The 17,661-nt window shown below is 33.0% G+C and overlaps 3 protein-coding genes across 3 annotated transcripts; 2 read left to right on the plus strand and 1 right to left on the minus strand.

Moving 5' to 3' along the window:
- The first annotated feature begins 706 nt into the window (after positions 1-706).
- Positions 707-3,937, plus strand: LOC123881932 (probable galactinol--sucrose galactosyltransferase 6). The gene is made up of 2 exons (XM_045930697.1): positions 707-1,382; positions 1,467-3,937. Exons 1-2 carry the CDS (start codon positions 1,095-1,097, stop codon positions 3,711-3,713), a joined length of 2,535 nt encoding a protein of 844 aa, XP_045786653.1. The 5' UTR covers positions 707-1,094; the 3' UTR covers positions 3,714-3,937.
- A 329-nt stretch (positions 3,938-4,266) lies between these two features.
- LOC123881933 lies at positions 4,267-8,292 on the minus strand. Its single transcript, XM_045930698.1, has 7 exons — positions 7,739-8,292; positions 7,457-7,583; positions 6,891-7,004; positions 5,793-5,991; positions 5,628-5,673; positions 5,325-5,400; positions 4,267-4,734 (listed from the first exon to the last, which is right to left on the minus strand). The coding sequence occupies exons 1-7, from the start codon at positions 7,793-7,795 to the stop codon at positions 4,463-4,465; spliced, it is 891 nt and encodes a 296-aa protein (XP_045786654.1). The 5' UTR covers positions 7,796-8,292; the 3' UTR covers positions 4,267-4,462.
- Positions 8,293-9,139: 847 nt separating this feature from the next.
- LOC123922700 (probable mannitol dehydrogenase) lies at positions 9,140-17,307 on the plus strand. The gene is made up of 10 exons (XM_045975399.1): positions 9,140-9,317; positions 10,407-10,520; positions 10,606-11,119; positions 11,203-11,356; positions 11,489-11,699; positions 15,263-15,283; positions 15,474-15,591; positions 15,670-16,176; positions 16,257-16,410; positions 16,608-17,307. Exons 1-10 carry the CDS (start codon positions 9,226-9,228, stop codon positions 16,811-16,813), a joined length of 2,091 nt encoding a protein of 696 aa, XP_045831355.1. The 5' UTR covers positions 9,140-9,225; the 3' UTR covers positions 16,814-17,307.
- Positions 17,308-17,661: the final 354 nt, after the last annotated feature.

A 17,661-nucleotide genomic window follows, 5' to 3' on the forward strand; every position in this document is an offset into this window, starting at 1 on the left:
CTCCCACATGCATGAAGCCATGAACCATTTCCTCCAATAATCAAGTTAAATAAATATTCACACCAAAATTGAAACCCAATCTAAAATGCAATAAACAACCAAAAAAAAGTATCCAATCCGTGTGATACAAGTCTAAAACAAGGATCAATCAGTCTCGAACTTGGCTTATACCCAATTGCCCAAGTGGATAGATGGACCACGTTCATTTTCTCATGTCATTCCCAAGATTTTTCCTACTTGTTATACAAAAATCAAAATCATGTTACAAGTTCCAGCTCACTAAGCTAAACCTTCATAAATCATAATATGATAATACTCTTTTTTATAACTAAAATATGTTTACATTTTTTCACAAATCTTAGTTCAACTAGTAAAAATATCAAAATTGCTGGATCGAATGCCATGACCAAAATGCGAACCCCAATCTCTCCTCCATTTTGTGTGTATGAATTTTCAATGACTTGTCATTTCGTCTATTGACTCAAAAATAAAATATGTTTACATCAAACACACAATCAAGTGGGCCATTTCTAATCATATTAGCATTCGTGGCATAAAGTATGGGCCCAATGTCATATTCAAGCCCCCAATTATTGCTCCAAAATTTCAATAAGCCACGTAATTATTAAACTAAAATTCCCATTCTCATTGATAATTGATTAACCATTAACTAACTATTAAAATTTTAAACTAAACCTCAAAAGCTAAGTATATATACACGTATTAGTACATTACTTAACCCCAACCCCCATCAAATTATGCAAAGCAAATAAGTAACGCGTAGTGTATTTCACCTTCTCAAACCAAGCCCATAATCTACAACTATACGATACTACTTCTACGGCTACACCGTACACGTATACAAACAGTCAACATAAATATATACTTATCTCAAAATTCATTTATATCCAATGAAGATTATTCAAGTGTCACATTTTTCAGCTTTTTAATTTTCCTCGGTAAGATAAGCAAGTTGAATGTATTAGCGTGGATCCAACGTGGCGATAGAACTAGTTGGACCAAAAAAGTAATAAAATATTATTTATTTAATAGCTTGAAAAAGTTGAAAACAGAGTATGATAATATAATAGCTCATGTTAATAAATTCTTTGACGAGAAAGAGGAACATGTTAACAACAATGGTGTTCAATAACAATTCATGTTCCTCTTTTCCTATAAATACCAAATCTCATTTTCTTTCACAACAACAACATCACAAATTCCTTTCACACATTCATAACCATAACCATAATCATATTTATAATTCAACTATACTAAAATATCTCAAACACAAAAATCAACTCTCAAATTCTGGTACACACATTTTTACAAAACACTATTCAAAATCAAATCCAACATTTCCTTTCATTTCTTCTTTTAAGGTACCAAAACAAAAACATTCTATTTTATTTGTCTTCTTTTTTTGTTTTTTTAATTTTTTTTACTAATTTTGTTATTGGTTGCAGAAAACAGAGGCTGAGTTTGAAGAAATGACGATCAAAGCAACCGTTAGAGTTTCCGACGGGAAACTGATGGTAAAAGATCGGACAATTCTAACCGGAGTATCAGAAAACGTGACGGAGACATCGGCGGCGACAACCGGACCGGTGAACGGAGTATTTCTAGGAGTAGAAACAGAAAAAGAAGAAAGCAGACACGTGGTATCACTCGGAAAATTAACAGACGTTAGATTCATGGCATGTTTCCGTTTCAAGTTATGGTGGATGGCACAAAAAATGGGAGAAAACGGTAACGAAATTCCGTTAGAAACTCAATTCTTATTGGTTGAATCCAAAAGTGGATCAAGTGGGTCCCACCTTGATGATTCTGATATCATATACACAATTTTTCTTCCTCTTGTTGAAGGATCATTTAGAGCGTGTCTTCAAGGAAACGCTGTTAATAATAATGTTGAACTTTGTTTAGAAAGTGGCGATGTTGATACTAAAACGTCGTCGTTTTCTCATGCTTTGTTTATTAGTTCTGGTACTGATCCATTTGCTACTATTCATAATGCATTTGCAACGGTGAGGAATCATCTTAAGACGTTCCGGCTCCGGCATGAGAAGAAGCTTCCTGGAATTGTGGATTACTTTGGGTGGTGTACTTGGGATGCTTTTTATCAGGAGGTTACACAGGAAGGGGTTGAGGATGGTTTACAGTCTTTGGTTGGCGGTGGAGCGCCGCCGAAGTTTGTTATTATTGACGACGGTTGGCAGTCTGTGGCCAGCGATAATGAGGATGCTTCGTCGTTGCAGAGGCTTACGGGGATAAAAGAAAACCCTAAGTTTCAGAATAAGGAGGATCCTGAATTGGGGATAAAGAGCATTGTGGATATTGCTAAAGAAAAGCATGGTGTGAAATTTGTTTATGTTTGGCATGCTATAACCGGTTATTGGGGCGGGGTTAGGCCGGGTTTGAAGGAGACTGAGGAGTATGGTTCGGTGATGAGTTACCCTGAGATTTCAAAGGGAGTTAGAGAGAACGAACCGACATGGAAAACAGATCCGTTAGCGGTTCAGGGTTTGGGTTTAGTGAACCCTAAGAAGGTTTTCAGGTTTTATGATAATTTACATAAGTATCTATCGTTGGCCGGTATTGATGGTGTTAAAGTTGATGTGCAGTGTATTTTGGAGACGCTCGGTGCGGGTTTGGGTGGTAGAGTTGAAATTACTAAACAGTATCATCAGGCTTTAGATGCTTCTATTTCTAGAAACTTCTCGGATAACGGTTGCATTGCCTGTATGAGTCATAATACTGATGCCTTATACTATTCGAAACAAACAGCTGTTGTTAGAGCTTCTGATGATTTCTATCCGCGTGATCCGGTTTCACATACGATCCACATTGCTTCTGTTGCATACAATAGTATTTTCCTTGGGGAGATTATGCAGCCAGATTGGGATATGTTTCACTCGCTACATCCTGCGGCTGAGTATCATGCTTCAGCCCGGGCTATTAGTGGTGGACCTGTTTATGTTAGTGATAAGCCTGGGAATCATGATTTTGATTTGTTGAAAAAGATGGTGTTGCCGGATGGGTCTGTGTTACGTGCCCGGTTGCCTGGAAGGCCTACCGCGGATTGTTTGTTTAATGATCCTGCTCGTGACGGGGTAAGTTTGCTTAAGATATGGAACATGAATGCTTATGGTGGTGTGCTTGGAGTGTATAACTGTCAAGGTGCTGCCTGGTCTGCTACTGAGAGGAAGAATGCTTTTCACCAAACGGACTCTGCTGCTATTACTGGATACGTTAGAGGTCGTGATGTTCACCTTATCTCAGAGGCTGTTGCCGGAGACGGTGATTGGAACGGTGACTGTGCCTTTTATGCTCACCATTCCGGCGAGCTTGTGGTTCTTCCTCATAATGTTACTATGCCGTTGACCCTCAAGGTGTTGGAACATGAAGTATTCGCTGTTGCGCCTGTTAAAGTTTTGGGTGGTGGTCATAAGTTTGCTCCTATTGGGCTTGTGAACATGTTCAATGCCGGAGGAGCTGTAAAGGGACTTGTGTACGAAGATGGTGTTGTCCGTTTGGAGATTAAGGGGTGTGGCAAGTTTGGTGCTTATTGTTCTGTTAGACCAACAAGGTGTTTGTTGGAAGACCGCGTTGTAGATTTCGAGTATGAAAGTGATTCTGGTTTGTTGAGTTTTGCTATAGATTATATGCCAGAGGAGGGACATGGTGTTCACCATGTTCGGATTGAGTTATGACTTGGTTAATTGTCTTGTTAGTTAGTTTTAAAGTAGCTTTGTGATAACTAGTATGTTTTTTGTTGTAATACAGAGAGGTTAAGAAAAGAGTGTTCAATAGTTTAATTTACCACTTCTTGTGTTTTCACATCCATTGTTTGTAATAGCTGTGATTTATTGTTGTATCATTCATTATTGGTGAACCTCAATTTATGAAATTCCACAACTGATGACTAGTAGTTCCACTCTTCATTTTCATATTTAGTCGACTGATTCCTTAACACATAAATATTCAGAATAGTTTGAATTTGCTGAGTTTAAGAACCAGCTCTCAACTATAAATGTTTATACCCAAAAATATGAAAATAGATGGGTATAATAAACCCATTTCCAATTTGACTGGGAATTTAAATAGTTTTGAAATATTTTTATTATTCTGTTCCTGGCTCCCTTGGTTTAATAATGCCTGTATTTTCTCGAGCCTCTTTAGAATGCAAACATTTGCAATGCAATGGTGCATCCTAAGCAATATGCTAAACAAGATTATATTTTTACCCTGCTATAAACTCATGGCTTTTCCTCTTGGATTTTATGCGAGATTTTTCTATAATTCTTGTGTTAAGTATTCAAATGCTATATTTTCCAATACAAAGGACTTTTTCTTCTAAGAAAAAAATACACTTCTTTGAAATGACGCGCAATTTAAACAAAAGACTATAAACTAATGTTATTTCCCTGTACACTAGAAATTACAACTTAGAAGTTTGTCTTCAGTCTTGATTATTCTCATCATCATCTGAATTCTCCTGCAGAAGAAATTGCTCCAGCTCCACTACATATCCATCATTCTCCCCCAATCCTGTTTGTTTATAAAATGTTTGTTTCTGGACTTGCCAATCATTCTCCCCCAATCCTGTTTGTTTATAAAATGTTTGTTTCTGGACTTGCCAATCATCGGCAATCTTCTCCACAACATCTCCTATCAGTTCCTTGTTTTCTGATATGTGCTTTATGTTTTGGACATCCAATATACTGCTGGCTTCTTCAAGAAGAAAAAAAAGGACAAGAACACCAATTGGATTAGATAATGGTCAAAATTAATGTATCATGAATTAGACAAATGGTAACAACTAAATAGAACATTCAAAATAAGCCCCAAAGAAAAAAGGTCACAAGTTCCAAATGTAAGAGATTAAGATTTTGTCATTTGTTAAAGAGAAAAAATTGCATCAACTCAATTTGGAGAACCATGAACCTCAATGAACATAAGTTGTCGTTCTTCAAACAAACAAAATAAGTTCAAAATACACATTCCTTCACTAACAAGTTAAGATTGGTATAGGTTCAGATTAGTTTAGGAAGTCAGAAAAATCAACATTAGTTTGAACCCGAACAAGTTAAGAAAATAATTCATTTGTAGCAAATGTGTTGCATGAATTGACAGGTCATTACATAAAGCAGTTCTACAGCGAGAAGGCAAAAAAAGCTTATGGCAAGTGTATGGCCTTTTCAGATGACATGACAGGAAAAACACAGAGATTTGGCTTCACAAAAGAAAACACTTCAAGATGTAGAAAACAATCCTTTCTCAAGCACCTTTGAAGTGGTATAGAATACAAAAGGAATAAATACCTTTAACAGCTACATTCTTGGCCTCGGCATATTCAGCTGACATTTTCTTCAGCAAATTAAGCTCGAATTCCATTCCCTGGTGTGCAGAAAAGAGAAAGAAATGAAGCTCTTGAGATAAGTTCTTATGAAATAGTGATTATATAAGTAGTTAATCTAAACACTGGTAATACTGATTACTGACTACTACAATTTTTGTCCCGTTCTCCTAATGTTAAGTGGACTGTATAATAATAATAATAATACCATAGAGAAAAAGATTATTCATTAAATCATTTTGCAAGTCACAAAGCACTGGAAACTTACAAGGTCCATGCAGACATAGTTTTCAATAGGCTCTTTATCAAACAACCTGTCATCCAAAGGGAGCACATTCAAACAAATAAGTTGTTGGGTAAAACACTATTAGGACAACACAACAAGGAAAGAAGGATATTGAACATAAGTCCAAAAGTTCATATGGTGATTTACTCTTTATATGCAATTTGAATACAGGTATTCTGTACTTGTTGGAGTTGATTTACTGTTTCTGTGACAGAACTTTCCACTAAGTCGACAATGCCAAAAAGGAACATGTTTCTTTCCAGCATTCTTTTGACTAAAGCAGACACCACTCTAATATCATTTGCCTTTGCATCAACAACAAGGACTCTAAGATTCTTTAACTCTCCTGTGAAACACGCAAATTTGAGTCTTAATTATTGAAACACGAAATCATCTCATTCTCATAAAATCACATCATCTTCATGTTATGACGAATTCAAAGTTTCAATATTAAATTAGATAATGTTAATTTCTCCACAACTAACAAACAATTAAATGAAATTTACCTTACTTAATTTTTACATTTCATGAAAGTGATTGTGCATTATACAAACACTTGCAAGTTAAAAATGAAGGGATGTTTCGATAATAGACAACTCTGCCGAAACAATGAAGCATGACACATTAGGGACACTGAATAACATATTAAAAAATAAGAAAGATAAAGATTCCTTCTGTCGCACATCGTAGCGTCTATCATATAAAAAAGCCAGTATTTATCCTACCAAATGCAAGTGCAGTGTCAAAAAATATTAATAACAACGAAGAAGTTTCACTTCACCAAAATAAAATTCCATTGGACACCCATATTAGAAAGCATCATCAGCGCACACCTACAATAACTTCACTTGACAATGAAGTTCATGAGAGAAAAAATTGAGCCTGTCGTTACAGCACAATAACGTCGTAGTATGATGAACAGAACCTTTGAAGGAAGCAAAATGATGCAAAAACAAGTATAAAAAGTAGATTACATACATGAAATCATGAATGCAGACTTTACATTGTATAGAACATGCTGATTCAAATATTAAAGCACAAACAAAATTATCGAACCTATGAAACCACAAACAGAAAGATACATGCTTTATAAAGCTCAATTGAGTCAGTACAAAATCATAATTAAAGCTTATGTTATGAGCAAATCTAATAATTCGTTCCTTCCAACAAGCACAATCATATGGCACTTAAGAAACTACAGTAACAATTAAATGTGATTATGATTCAAGTAAAATATTGGCATACCAACGGATATATAGACCTTAAAAGGTGGCTTGAATGGTTGAGTCTCATAAAGACAGTAGAGGCAATAAAGGCCACCCAATCTGTTTGATAAAGAACCTGTGCTAACCATGTAACCTGCATAGAAATATAAAGGATTATCTACATCGAAATAATTGAAATAAAAGATAAAGGCTAAAAGTAAAGGATTATCTACAATATGACAGAATATTATCGAATACAGCTGAATTTTAACTACTACATGTTGTTTTTAATTCTGTTTGCTTCAATGCCTTTTACTTTTAGAAATGCTTTCAGCACGAAATAAAGCAATTCAACACCCAAGTTACATGGGAAAAAAAATCAGAACTCAAGCTTGCATTTACTATTTTTAAATATAAAAATAGTTAAGCAAAGATCAGAACTTCAGTTCACGAGCTCAGGGACATTGCATTTTATATGCAGGGGCCGCCGGGGTTCGAACCTCTGACGCCCCACTTATCCACCTTAAGGGTGGAATTTCTAGCCACTAGGTTACCTTACAAAAAGAAAAAAGATCAGAACTTGATATACCAGGTAAATATGTATACCTATACAATGAGCATACAGAGATTGCATAAAGAAGGCCAAGTTGGTCGAAGGACGAGCTTCATAAATGTAGGAAAACTTCTTAGAAATCCATACTCTCTTCATATCAGCCAAAGTTTTTGATTCATCCTGTCATACACCAAAATTGAACAGCAAAAATTGATTGTTAAACTGAAAAGTTTGATTTAATGCAAGTTATACAAACCAGTTCCAAAGCAATTCAACAGTTCTATTGGTTTTGAATAAAAAAATAATTAACCATATCCACCCCCTAGGAACAATACCTGAGTGAATTGAGCTATAAGTACATCAATGTCTTTCTTGAAATTATCAATATTCATAGTGAAGAACCCTAATTTGCAGCTCAGAAAATATGTTGAGAGAGAGAGAGCTTTGTAATCGAAAGGGAGGGAGAGGAGAGTGGCGTGGCCGGCTACTCGCCGTCGGGCGTCGCCGTGTTTGAGAGAGGGAGAAGGGAAGACGCGTACAACTGATGTGGTGGTGGTAGAAACAAAGTCTGTTATGGTCGTTGGCGAGAAAGATGGCGTTTGGCGGCACTGTCGCGGTGGCGTTGGAGCTCAAAAGTTCTAATGGTTTGAAGCAGCTGCGTTCTCTTCTAGCTCTTTTACAAAATTATCCCCTCCGTACGTTTTGTTGTCCCAAAAGATGCATGATGTATCCAAATTGGTAAAAAAAAAAAAATTAACCTGAAATTTTAAGGAACAGTATATTGTTAGGTCTCAAGCCAATAAAAAAAAAAAAATTAATGTCATTAAAGTACCAAATTAGTCTTTCACACAGTAATTGGCATTTAAACAAATCTCTGACTCCATTATGTGATATGAAGATTGGCGAAGCTCTCGGTTTATTTTTGGATCTTAATTAGGTGCACGAGTTGAATTTGAGTCTATTCTAGAATGGGCTTAAGGCCCAATATTTGAGGAGATCCTCCTCTTAGACCATCAAGCAGTGTCCCACCAGTGGAGCAGTCCATGAAGACGTACCTCTTGTCAACGGACGAGATGCCCAACACATCGTAACGTCCGATATCAGAATGATGAGTATTTACTACTCATCATGACTCTCCAACCGTTTTTTGACAACTATTGACGACATTAAACATATGCATCGAAGGTTGCGGTGAATCAATTTTATTCCAACAAGAGTGCTAATACTGAACTCTGAGAGATATTATTTCGAATTGTAGACTATTCCTTTTTACTTTTTACAATAATTTTAGTGTAGAATTTATTATGCGACGAGCAAATGAGGTCTAAGTCGGCCTCACACATAGTTAATCCAAAATTATGGTTGACATTATTAAAATGTTATTAAACGGTATTAAATGTTATACCGATGTAATTTGATTCATCCTTAATATGCAATAAGATGATTTCTCTTCCGACCCTCGTGATTCTTTTTTACCCATGGATTTCTGTTTTTGCCCTTATATAAATAATTCGGTTTCTTTTAACTGAATTTTTTATAAATTTACACTAAAAAATTCAATTTCTGCGAACCGAAATTTTTTACAAAGGCAAAATTGAAATTTTTGAAGTATAAAAGAATCACAAGTGTGGAAAATGAAATCATCATGCAATATTACTTACTATTTTTACATATCATATGTGGGGCCTCTTTCAACATTATCAAAGGTTGTCACAATCACAAGGTGAGTTTATAGTACATTGCCAACACAACCATGGCTCAGTAATATTGAGAACACATACATAGTACTTTCTTTTGTAGTCATCACTTACACAAGATTGAAATGGCAACACAACCTGAAGATCCAAAGAAAGCCCTCGGTTGGGCAGCAAGAGATTCTTCTGGTCTTCTCTCCCCTTTCAATTTCTTTAGAAGGTTCACTCACCTCTTCATTTCTAAATATTATTTAAATTAATTTATTATTATTACTTTCCGTTTTAATGTCATTTTTATTTTTTATTGTAAAATTAACTATTAATTTTAACATCAGTCCCCACAGACATCTACCAACACCATCAAAACAAAAACAAGATAGACCCACCAACAACAATTAAAATGAAAAACATAAAAATTTAGATACAATTTTTGAGGGGTGAGGTTTATGCAAAATTTCACTAAAATCAAATATAAAAGCCCAGATCTACAACAAAACTAAAAAAAGAAGATTAAAGTAGTTTAAAGTTGTGTAGTTTTTCGATTTATTAGAGTAATTTTTTTATTTGTTTTGAGTAATTCATGTTCCATGATTGTTTCTTTGGTTTGATCCCTTATTTGAGTTTCTTCAATTTTAATGTATGCCTGTTTTCTTCGTCCTTTTCTTCATATACTTGGTTCTGCTTTTTTTGATAGAAGTTAATTCTCACATATATAGACAAAGATAATAAAAATAAAAAAAAATTTGGTTGAGAAAAGTTAAATTCATATTGCATATTTTATAGTCTTTATTAAAGTTTCGCGTTTGTAACAATTATGCTTTAGTTTTATAATTAATAAATAGATTTTTTAAGTTTTATACTTAATAAATCGGTCCTTTAAGTTTCTGCCTTGTTGCACCGGTACTCTTCTTCCGGTTATCCTCCTTTTCAGCTGAGCATCAATTATCTGAGCTTCATGATTCACATTAGATTGAACCTCAAATTTATCAATGGTTAACATCAAAATTAGTGGTCACGTCAGTGTTTTTGTAAACGTAGGATAACTGAAAGAGTAATTAAATATGTGTCATGCTAACCAGTGCCCCAGGGCACTAGTTAAGGATACCAAAAGAAGTAATTTTTGCATTGAAAAAAGCATTTTTTTTTACTACTTATAAAAAGTAAATTACACAATTTCCAATACATTCATACCTTATTTAGCTCCTTAACCAGTGCCCCACGGGCACTAGTTAACATTTTCCATTTGGACATGTTGAGAGTCAAATTGTTAAAAACTAAATAACTCATGTTGGTGTGCTTAAATTTGCAGAGAAACTGGTGAAAAAGATGTGGCACTCAAAATATTGTATTGTGGGATATGTCACTCAGATGTTCACATGATGAAGAACGAATGGGGCGTATCAACTTATCCACTAGTTCCTGGGTACGTAAATAAATGCTTTAATTAAAAATACGACTCATCGCTATCTTATAAAAGTTTTTAGTTTTTTCTATTAACTTGATTGCAGGCATGAGATTGTTGGTATAGTGACAAAGGTAGGAAGCAAAGTAGAAAAGTTCAAAGTTGGAGACAAAGTGGGTGTTGGCTACATGATTGATTCATGTCGATCATGTCAAAATTGTACTGAAAATCTTGAAAGTTATTGTCCCCAATTTATACCCACATGTGGTGCCGAGAACTATCGTGATGGCACCACATATGGAGGTTACTCTGACTCAATAGTTGTAGACGAGCACTTTGTGATTCATATTCCTGATGGTTTACCACTTGAAGCCGCAGCTCCTCTTCTTTGCGCTGGTATAACAGTGTATAGTCCTCTTCGATATTTTGGGCTCGACAAGCCCGGTCTACGTATAGGTGTTGTTGGTCTTGGTGGACTTGGTCACATGGCTGTTAAGTTTGCCAAAGCTTTTGGTGCTAATGTGACTGTAATTAGTACATCACCTAACAAAGAAAAGGAAGCAATAGAACACTTAGGAGCTGACTCATTTTTTATAAGTCATGACAAAGATAAAATGAAGGTACAAAATTACAAATACAATAGTTCAATATTCTAATATTCTTAAATGGTAATTAACTAACTAATTATGTTAATAATTTATAGGCTGCAAGGGGTACTTTGGATGGTATCATTGATACAGTTTCAGCTGATCATTCTGTCTCACCTCTTATTGGTTTGTTGAAGTCTCATGGAAAACTTGTAATGGTTGGTGTTCCAATCAAGCCTGTCGAGATCCATGTCTCTCATTTACTTTTGGGTAAGCTAGCACAAAATGTTTTCATATATCTCTTAAAGGTGAATAAGTGGAGTGCCGGTGGTTAGGTTTGAACCCCGGCTTCTGCATAATATATGTCATGTCCCTACCAAATGATGCTAACATTGATGACAGGGAGAAAGATGGTAGCTGGAAGTAATATTGGAGGAATGAAAGAGACTCAAGAGATGATTGATTTTGCTGCTAAACATGATGTAAAACCTAGCATTGAAGTCATTCCTATGGATTATGTTAATATTGCAGTGGAGCGACTCCTCAAAGCAGATGTCAAATATCGATTTGTGATTGACATTGGAAACACTCTCAAACCAAGCTCTCAACTCTAGTGACAGTTACGTATAATGTTTTGTTCTGTTTATATCCAATATTCTCAATTGTTAAAATAAAAGGTTTTGAACTTTTGATAGTGGACATCTAAAAAGTTTTGTGCTTGAATTTGTTTATTTTGCTAAACACAATTGAGCTTCATAAATTATGGATATTCCCTATGTTATTATCTACTCGTAATAAAGTTAGGACATGTGTTTCCGGGACACTGTTTAATGTTATTTTTCATTTTTTTCTACTATGTTGGTCTATTGAATGCTATGCTTTGGTAAATTAACCTTTTTTTTTGTTTTTGTAATGCTTACAAATTAATACAACTAAAAAAATGTCAACTACCAAAAGTTCTTGGAACTTGGAAGTGTCGCGGTGATTTTCGGAGATCAAGGATATTGATTAATTTTGACTCGCAAATTAAGAAGTCACCACCGAACTTTAATTTTAACATATATATAATATTAATATACCCCTGAAAAATTATTTTTGGACCCTAATTTGTAGTAGCCAACAAAGGTGGTCCTCAATCAGCAACAGAAAGTTACACATATGAAAAAGGGTATTTTAGTAATTAAGTTTTTTTTTGGTACATACACATATGAAAAAGTTACTTACCACATATAGGTGGTCCTCAACAGCAACAACAATGCACAAATTACAAAACATATGAAAAAGTTAATTACCACATACAAGTCCTTAATTTTATGCTACAAGTCAAAATTATACCACAAGTTCTTAATTTTATTTTTTTGTAACAGTTTGATCTTTTAATTTTTTTGTAACAATTTAGTCCTTTATTTTTTTTTTTGTAATATTTTGGTCCTTATCTTATTTATTTATAAAAAATAAAGGACCAAAATGTTACAAATAAAAAAAGATAAAGGACCAAACTGTTACAAAAAAAAGGACTAAAGTGTTACAAATAAAAAAAATAAAGGACCAAAGTGTTACAAATAAAAGATAAAGACCAAAGTGTTACAAAAAAATATAAAGGACCAAAGTGTTAAAAAAATAAGATAAATAACCTGCAGTGTAATTTTGCCAAAAGTTAATTACCACATATCCTCAACAGCAACAAAAATGCACAAAACATAGATTCGGATTGCATGCAATCAAAACTGCATGTAGTTAACATAGATTTAACCGTCCATTAATAATAGAATGTTTTATATGAGAGAAAATTTGATCGATTTGTATGACTGTTTTAAATCTGAACTGTATAATCTTAATCGAACGATCAGGTATGCCTTAATTGCATGATTATATGTAATTTCGACCGCATGAAATCCAAATCTCAAAACATATGCTAAAATTTAATTGAAAACATGTTTTAAACTACTAACATGTGACATGTCATAAAAAAAATCATTTCAAACATAAAACACGGACTTTTGTAAAAACAAATATGGACCACATTTGGAAGTTGGTATATTTAACGACTAAAGTTCGAAGGATTTTTTTTAAAAAAATGAGAGTAAAAATTGATATATTTAGAGGGATAAAAATATATGTAACCCTTATTTTTATAAAATAAACTCTTATAATCACCTTTTTAAAAATGCACATTACATATAATAATACGTAGAGGCCCAGATACATCCATATGACATCTTATATGTCTATATGAGTATATAATATGAGTCTTGTTAACATATGTTCTAAAGACACATGTTAAGAATCTAAAAGTAAAAATATTTTCTTAAAAAATATGTAATTAATTTGAGAAATTTTTTAGAAAAATGAGTTAGATGCACTGATCGGTGATTACAATAAAATATTTCCATTTTTAAATAATTAACATGTACCCAAGGGCACATGTTAGCTTTTGCTATATAATATATTAGAGACCGGTGTACATTCATTTATTCAACTTAAAAAATAAAATTCCAATCACCATATTACTTGATGAAAAAATGAGATACGAGGGATTACCTCCTAATCTCTTTATACTTGGTATTGAGAATTTATAATTGGTTTTGTATCTCATATATATATATATATATATGGGGGAGGGATCAAATTACACCGGTGTAATTTTAAAATATTGTTTGCTTAATTATACCGGTGGAAAAGAGAATATTTTTTTTTAAATTACACCGGTGGGATTAAGCAAACAATGGGTGAGCTTGTTTTGGAGTTTTTTTTTTTAAAAAAAAATTGTTTTAGTAGTGTTTGTTATAGATTTTTTAGAAAATTAGTTTAAAGACCTGTGCATTCGCACGAGTCTATTGACTTTAGTTCGATATTTAAGTTTATTATTATCTTAATGTAGAAAATTTATTTAGAATAAAATATTGTTAAATATAAGTGAAACTATTGTTTTATTTTTTTGTAAAACTTATTTATCCAATTTTTTATGTTTCGGCAACAAATAATGGTCCCGTATATATTTTTTAATCGAAAATTAGAAATTTTATTATGATATCTAGGGTAATTTAGTAAATTTGATAGTAATTAACTTTATTTTATTATTATTAATAGTTAGTAGTAAACTTGGTAGTAATATTATTTATTTTATTTTTGATGAAAAATATTGTTTATATTTTTTTTTCAAGATAATTATTGTTTATGTTTCTATTTCTATATTCATATTTTTATGTATTTAGCTTACTTTTCTATATTCTTTCGATAATTTATTTTTATTGAATAAACTCTCTATAATCTTTTTTTTATTTATTTTGAAGACCTCTCTATAATCTTTATATAATATTTTTTTTGGTACTCATCTTATTTTTTTTATATTTTTTGTATTTATCTTTTTTTTTGAAAACTTGGTATCCGGCCTTAGGACCGACTAATCCAAGGGGACCAATCCCACCGCCCACTTGCGGGGGCCCCATTTAACTTATATTGTTTTTATCTTATATTGTTTCTATATATTTTTTAAAATTTTTTTAGTGAAATTATAATGAAAGATATAAAACTTGCAACGTGGTTAAAAGTACTAAGGATAAATTAGTAATTTTGGTGGTAATCGATTTTAATATATTAGTAATAGATTAGTTTGTTAAAAAAAAATTAACCTTAATCATCTCATAGTAGCTTTTCTAATTTTTTTTTTTTTTGAAGAACAATGGAACTTAATATAGGAGTTCCAAATTTTGAAGTTTTTTTTATAATGGTAAACGAAAAATTATTTTACACATGCATCCAATAATATACTGACACATCATGTATGATAATTAAAAACACATGATATGTCACATTCATTAAATGATGTGGCAATGCATAATTGGATGTATGTGTAAAAAATCTTTACACTGACAGTGCACAACAATTAAACTCTATTTCACTTTGTAATAACATAATAGTATTTTTTTTTTTGCCAATTAGTCGAGTAACTAGACTCACACACTTTAAGTGTGATAGCGAAGAATTCGGATTTTGAATACTAGACTTTTAAATAATGTCTTCGGTAGCTAACAACTTAGTTACATTATTTTTTTTTTTGTTTTGACAAAAACATAATAGTTATTATTAGTTAATATAAAAGTGTGTATATCTTTCATTGCAAAAAAAAAAAAAAGTATGTATATCTTTTAAGTATGTAAAAACTTTAAATGATAGTACATCTTTAAAACGGATGAAGTATTTTGACATTCATTCTTTGTTATTGCATTTTTCCTAGTTCAAATTAGATTTTATAAAACTAAACTATTTTCTTTACCTTAATTATACGTTGGAACGATCATGTTGGTTTAATTGAATATTTGAACATGTTGAGAGTGAAATTGTTGTTAGCTAAATAATTCACATTTGGTTTGTACGAAATTTTCAGAGAAACAAATGAAAAAGACGTGGCATTCAAAATATTGTATTGTGGGATATGTCACTCAGATCTTCACCTGATGAAAAACGAATGGGGCATGTCCAACTATCCGCTAGTACCTGGGTATGCTTTAATTCAAATTACTACTCACCAATATCATAGGCTATGTCTATTAATTTAAATATAACTTATAAAAGAAATACAGGAAATTGTTGGAATAGTGACAAAGGTGGGAAGCAAAGTAGAAAAGTTCAAAGTTGGAGACAAAGTAGGTGTTGGCTACATAATTGACTCATGCCGATCTTGTCAAAATTGCACTGAAAATCTTGAAAGTTATTGTCCCCAACATATACCCACATGTGGTGCCAAGTATCGTGATGGCATCACATATGGAGGTTACTCTGACTCAATCGTTGTAGACGAGCACTTTATAGTTCATATTCCTGATGGTTTACCACTTGAAGTTGTTGCTCCTCTTCTTTGTGCTGGTATCACGGTGTATAGTCCTCTTCGATATTTTGGGCTCGACAAGCCCGGTCTACATATAGGTGTTGCTGGTCTCGGTGGACTTGGTCACATGGCTGTTAAGTTTGCCAAAGCTTTTGGTGCTAATGTGACTGTAATTAGTACATCACCTAACAAAGAAAAGGAAGCAATAGAACATTTAGGAGCTGACTCATTTTTAATAAGCCAAGACCAAGCTAAGATGCAGGTACAAATACAATAGTTTCAGCTGATTAATATATTCATATTCAATATTTTAATATTCTTAAATTCGAAATGGTAATATAGGCTGCAATGGGTACTTTGGATGGTATCATTGATACAGTTTCAGCTGATCATCCTCTCTTACCTCTTATTGGATTGTTGAAATCTCATGGAAAACTTGTAATGGTTGGTGCTCTAATGAAGCCTATGGAGCTCCATGTCTTTCCTTTACTTTTGGGTAAGCTAGAAGCAATACCAAACTGAATAAAACTTAAAATTTATGGCTTATCATTTTTCTGTCATTTCAGACATATTTATAAACTATAGTTCAACCGGTAATTTTATTAAATACTGCAAATTTAATCTGTTAGTTTAGTCAATATAAGCTAGCTATGAGCTATATAAACATTTTTATAATGCTAACATTCATGACAGGAAGAAAGATGATAGTTGGAAGTTTTATTGGAGGAATGAAAGAGACTCAAGATATGATTGATTTTGCTGCTAAACACAATGTAAAACCTACCATTGAAGTCATTCCTATGGATTATGTTAACATTGCAATGGAGCGACTCCTCAAAGCAGATGTCAAATATCGATTTGTGATCGACATTGGGAACACTCTCAAACCAAGCTCTTAAAGTTGGGGAACTTTCAAAACAAGTGTGGCAGTTAATGTTTTGTTATATTTATACAATATTGTCAATTGTTAAAATAAATGATTTTGATGGTGGACATCTAAAAGGTTTTGTGCTTGAACTTTATTTTGCTAAACACAAATGAGCTTGATAAATGATGTTCATGGTCATGGATGTTCCCTATGCTACGCTATTATCTGCTCATAATAAAGTTATTATTGGATTTTGATGGGACTATGTAATGTATATGTTGCTTTGAATTTAACAGCAGACACCTATTGGGACGTTTCCTGTACAAAAAAGATTAATGTCAAGAATTTATATGGTGGTGATAATTAGTGATACCTATACTCCCAAGTTGTCTTTGTAACTCAAAGGGATGTTCCAAAATATTTATAGCCTAATATATTTCTCCCTAAATGAATTATATATCCATACACAAGTCCTAAAACCCAAGTCCTAGTTAGTAAATATATTTGAGAATTTTTTTCTGATAACATATCATAGACATCATGATCAGTTTATTGTCACTTAGAACGGTATATTCAGTGGTCAACAAATTTTGGACAGAGTCGAGGTATAAATCAAACCCGGTATTAAAAACACAGGTAAATGTAAATTATATATGCACAACAGCAAAAGCTTAGAAGCATCTCATCCAACACAGCAGGAATATATTCCCAATATTAAGCAGATTTCTGATGCAGCAATATCAGCCCAATTCTAAGCAGAAATTGGATTCTCTCCTTCAGTTTCATCTACATCTCTCTTCGTTAATAAATAAATAATAATAATCGAGAATAAGGAGAGAGCAGTAGAGACTCAGAGAGGATCCAAATTCATTACTACCG

The sequence above is a fragment of the Trifolium pratense genome, linkage group LG4 (assembly GCF_020283565.1).
Source record: "Trifolium pratense cultivar HEN17-A07 linkage group LG4, ARS_RC_1.1, whole genome shotgun sequence".
Lineage (NCBI taxonomy): Eukaryota > Viridiplantae > Streptophyta > Magnoliopsida > Fabales > Fabaceae > Trifolium > Trifolium pratense.

Bases quoted from the DNA above. Each gene is read 5' to 3' on its own strand.
- LOC123922700 (XM_045975399.1), top strand. From the start codon at position 9,226: ATGGCAACACAACCTGAAGATCCAAAGAAAGCCCTCGGTTGGGCAGCA. The intron at 11,700-15,262 runs GTGACAGTTACG...TTTAAATGATAG, and splicing joins AAACCAAGCTCTCAACTCTA to TACATCTTTAAAACGGATGA. The intron at 16,177-16,256 runs GTACAAATACAA...ATGGTAATATAG, and splicing joins AAGACCAAGCTAAGATGCAG to GCTGCAATGGGTACTTTGGA.
- LOC123881933 (XM_045930698.1), bottom strand. From the start codon at position 7,795: ATGAATATTGATAATTTCAAGAAAGACATTGATGTACTTATAGCTCAA. The intron at 5,401-5,627 runs GTAAGTTTCCAG...TCTGCACACCAG, and splicing joins ACTATGTCTGCATGGACCTT to GGAATGGAATTCGAGCTTAA. The intron at 4,735-5,324 runs GTATTTATTCCT...TTCTTCTTGAAG, and splicing joins CAAGAATGTAGCTGTTAAAG to AAGCCAGCAGTATATTGGAT.
- LOC123881932 (XM_045930697.1), top strand. From the start codon at position 1,095: ATGTTAATAAATTCTTTGACGAGAAAGAGGAACATGTTAACAACAATG. The intron at 1,383-1,466 runs GTACCAAAACAA...TATTGGTTGCAG, and splicing joins CTTTCATTTCTTCTTTTAAG to AAAACAGAGGCTGAGTTTGA.